The sequence below is a fragment of the Cryptomeria japonica genome, chromosome 9 (assembly GCF_030272615.1).
Source record: "Cryptomeria japonica chromosome 9, Sugi_1.0, whole genome shotgun sequence".
Taxonomy (NCBI): Eukaryota; Viridiplantae; Streptophyta; class Pinopsida; order Cupressales; family Cupressaceae; genus Cryptomeria; species Cryptomeria japonica.
In genome coordinates, this window is record NC_081413.1 from 108,874,926 (window position 1) to 108,878,772 (window position 3,847).

Consider the following 3,847-nt stretch of genomic DNA (forward strand, 5'->3'; position numbering starts at 1 on the left):
TTTCAATTCTTCTCTTTGATTTATAAATCACTTTATTATACAAATAGAAACTGAACAAATCTATAGATAGCTTTGCAGGAAAGGAAAAGAAACTGTTCTATGCAAAATTTTCCAATAAAAAATTTTGTATACATTGTTTTGAAAACATAAGAGAACATCAGCAGTTTGCAATCCACAACCATCTTTAAAATGGTTAGAAATAAGTTACATTTAGATCGTCGAGAACCTCATCAAAGAAGTGCTAGTCGTTCAATCAATAGAATATTCCAGTAACAAATGAAAGGTCTTAGATTTGAATCATAAATGATCCATATAAATTGTAACTCAACACATGATCATGATTGACATGGCATCACACCATCTCCATACCCATCACAAGTGTTGTTTTCCTCTTTTCCGACCCACAATTATGTGTCTTGTTTTCTTTCAAAACACTGTCTGCAACATAGCAGTCATGAACAAATGATTGCAGAGAATTCATATCATCTGTCCATCCTTCAAAGACCCATACCCATGCTTGCCTTCTCTTGCCTCAAAGAATAATGAGGCATTAGTTTTTGGTGCAGTAGAGTAGATCATTCCTGTCCATTGAGAATTCATTAAAGTTCAATTTCATATTATTCTGAGCATGCAAAGTATTCATCCACCCTGATTCGTAGTTACCATCAGGAAAGCCACCGTAACTTAGAGGAGGAAACAGTGGTGAATTAACAGTTTCAGGGAGTTGTGCACCAGATACTGTTGAACATTCTAATTTGACATGATCTTCAATCCATGGTGTGCATTCCAGTGGAGGGGCAGCTGCTGTCTGATATGAAATCTGGGCTGCTAGTCCAATAGTAGAATTCAGGAGTTGGGAGATATTGCTGTTATTACTAGTAATACAGTTGGATGGTTCCATTTGAGAGGTGCTGCTCATATTCATCCTGTTTGACACATCAAGGAGAGTAACCTCATGCCTATTTATGGGCATTCTAAGAGAAGTATCATTATTGAACTGAGACATTTGATTACCAAAGGCTTGATGAAGATTGAGCTGAAATGTAGCTGATTGTGTGTTTGGGATGGTATCAGCAATGGTGTATACTTGTGAACAATTGGCATGTTCATAAAACTGGGAGACTATTTTAGGGTCAAAATCAGCATAAGGGTAATTCATTTTTATATTTGCATGCTTATCTACTTGTGCTGTAGTTTGTGTTTCATACCCATATGGCCATATATTGATCTTTGATGGGACATACCCTTTAAGCTCATTCATTTCGTTTTGTTTTGCTCCTGCTACTAGATGACGGTAATGTTGATCGTTCAGTTTTCGAAGCAGTTTCTTCCTCAGTCTTGCGTTCCAGTGGTTCTTTATATCATTATCAGTTCTTCCTGGCAACTGGGCTGCAATGATAGACCATCTGCATGAAAAACAAGCCTTTAAGAACTTACATAATTTCTACTATACCACAAATTCAATGAACAAAATTGTGCTTTTTTTCCAGTTTTCTGGAAGTTTACCTAGTACCAATACTACTATAGAGGCTACAAATGATGTCATCTTCTTCTTCAGAGAACTCTCCACGCTTTATATTGGGCCTCAAGTAATTTAGCCATCTTAATCTGCAACTCTTTCCACACCTTTTCAAACCTGAATGAGCATAGATTTCACCATAAGAAACCCACCAGAACCCCTCTACTCCAGGAAAAGAAAAAATGACAGAAATAAAGATATGGATTCTATCGTCTCCATTATAAACCTAACATAATGAAAAATAACACAATTACACACAACTAACCTACCTGCAGATTTATATTTTAAAGTCCCAACATAGCACTAATACCTACTTAACCAAAATAGTTAAATATGATCAAAAATATATTATTTTTAGAAAAAATATAAAAATTTTCTCACTCTCATTCTGATGATAGATCAAGAATGTGATTCAAAATATTAATACAAACAAAATTATACAATATATTTCAGAAAAAACAAAGTAATAACTAATATCTACTTGACATGGTATGAAAACATAGATAGATATCGAAATTCTAACATAACACTAATATCGTCTAATTAAAATAGTTAAATAGAAGGCCAAGACCATGAGAAATACAGGATTTCCAAAAAGCATAACAACTCTCTCACTCTCGTCTTGATTGCAAATGACAAAATGAGATCCAAAAAAATTGATACAAACAAGATTATATACGGTACAATCAACAAACAAAGCAGTAATAACTAATATCTACTTTGACATTGACATTGTATGAAAACATAGATCTGATACATAACGCTTAGAAACCTAACTACTTGAACAAACCCATAAATCATATTCTAGAGAATCTCGATCATATCGTCCTTAGACACCTGAATTTCATAGTTTATAAACAGCACAAAGTCCGAGAGTCAACAAACAGTCCTAGAGTCAACAAACAACGTACTTCTGTTTAGAACTTAAACAGTCAATATGTTGTTTGTTATTGAGAACATCCAGAGCCCTAAACAACAAATACCATTCCCACTGTTTACTTTTGAGCTATCCTTGTACAATACTAAAGCCATCTCAGAAACTAACAAAAGTACATTCTCCCTAATTTGATTACTTGTATATACTGCACAACATACAACATACCAACTTTCTGAGGCAGGGTAATCCAATTCCCTCCAGTGCCATTATGCTCTATATAGTCCTTGAGCTTAGAGTCTTCTTCAGCAGACCATGGCCCTTTCTTCACACTGGCTTTGTCACAGCATGGTGCTCTGCCCATATTTCACAACTGATCAATATAAGCAATCACCTGATAAGGTAAAGGATAATCCAACAATGCTATAAAATGGGGTCCTCCTAAGATCACAAAATCTTGCAGAATGAACCTCTTCCTCTGGAAAATATGTGCTTTTCTTTCAGTGCCCACTTATCTCTTGTAGAAAAGTATTCTACAGTCCTGGAAAAGTATGACCTGCTCCAAATCTAAAGCGAATTGGGAAAGGGATTGCCTAAGCTGAATGGTCCACAGAGCCTCAAATTTCCATTGCTGCAGAAGAATCCAATGAAACCTCTTTAATCTGTATACTTTTCATTCCTCGCAGGCCTATTGAGAGGCTTAGTATTTCAAGATTCAAGGATTTTATTTTAGTCTTCGAATGTTGCAATCCACACTTTTATTGTCTTATTCACGTAGCCACCATTTTGATCTGAATAATTCAATCAATGCTCTTCTAGATGATAAACAGGAGGACTTCTGCTCTCTTGTACTGCAGAAAGAAATGGCTCGATCATCTTTTCTGGAAAGCAGGGTATGTTTTATTATATTAAAAGATGAGCTTAACTTCAACGGACATTCATGTGGCTTGTCAATAATTGGCAGACATTGTCAATCATTAGCTCCGCCTCTCTTTTATATATTTTAATAAATTTAATATTAAAGATATTAGATTGTGTAGAAGTTTTTGTATTAACGTTAGGGACATTCTGATTTATCGTCAGAGAGCTACAAGAAGCAATAAAAATGATACATTGTAGAGGTCCCTGATAAATAATAGGGGATGGGCCGTTCTCACCAGACTGGAATAGACTGGAAAGGACAATATTGCAGTTCGAAATTAAATATTATTAGTGATTAAAGATTATGAATATTAAATTTGTTGAAGAAAAACAATCTCAATTAAGTTTAATTGATCAATCAATTTCTATCTCCATCATGCAATAACTTAATTTCTTAATTATCTCAATCTAATATTATTAATTATGGGAATTGAAAGTGTCTCTAAATAAAATCTTTTTTTAAGGAATATAAAATATAAATATAATGATAAGATAATATAATAATAATATAAACTTAATATTTTTTTCTTTGC

At 34.0% G+C, this 3,847-nt stretch overlaps 1 protein-coding gene across 1 annotated transcript; it reads right to left on the reverse strand.

Annotated features, from left to right (window-relative positions):
* Nucleotides 1–352: 352 nt before the first annotated feature.
* On the reverse strand, nucleotides 353–2,757 carry LOC131062751 (transcription factor MYB36-like). Its single transcript, XM_057996474.2, has 5 exons — nucleotides 2,622–2,757; nucleotides 1,507–1,636; nucleotides 664–1,406; nucleotides 522–581; nucleotides 353–438 (listed from the first exon to the last, which is right to left on the reverse strand). The coding sequence occupies exons 1-5, from the start codon at nucleotides 2,755–2,757 to the stop codon at nucleotides 353–355; spliced, it is 1,155 nt and encodes a 384-aa protein (XP_057852457.2).
* Nucleotides 2,758–3,847: the final 1,090 nt, after the last annotated feature.

Excerpts from the sequence above, each read along its gene's own strand:
- LOC131062751 (XM_057996474.2), bottom strand. The coding sequence starts at position 2,757 with ATGGGCAGAGCACCATGCTGTGACAAAGCCAGTGTGAAGAAAGGGCCA. Across the intron at positions 1,637-2,621 it reads TACCCTGCCTCAGAAAGTTG|GTTTGAAAAGGTGTGGAAAG; the intron begins GTATGTTGTATG and ends ATGCTCATTCAG. Across the intron at positions 439-521 it reads ATTCTTTGAGGCAAGAGAAG|ACAGTGTTTTGAAAGAAAAC; the intron begins GCAAGCATGGGT and ends GCTATGTTGCAG.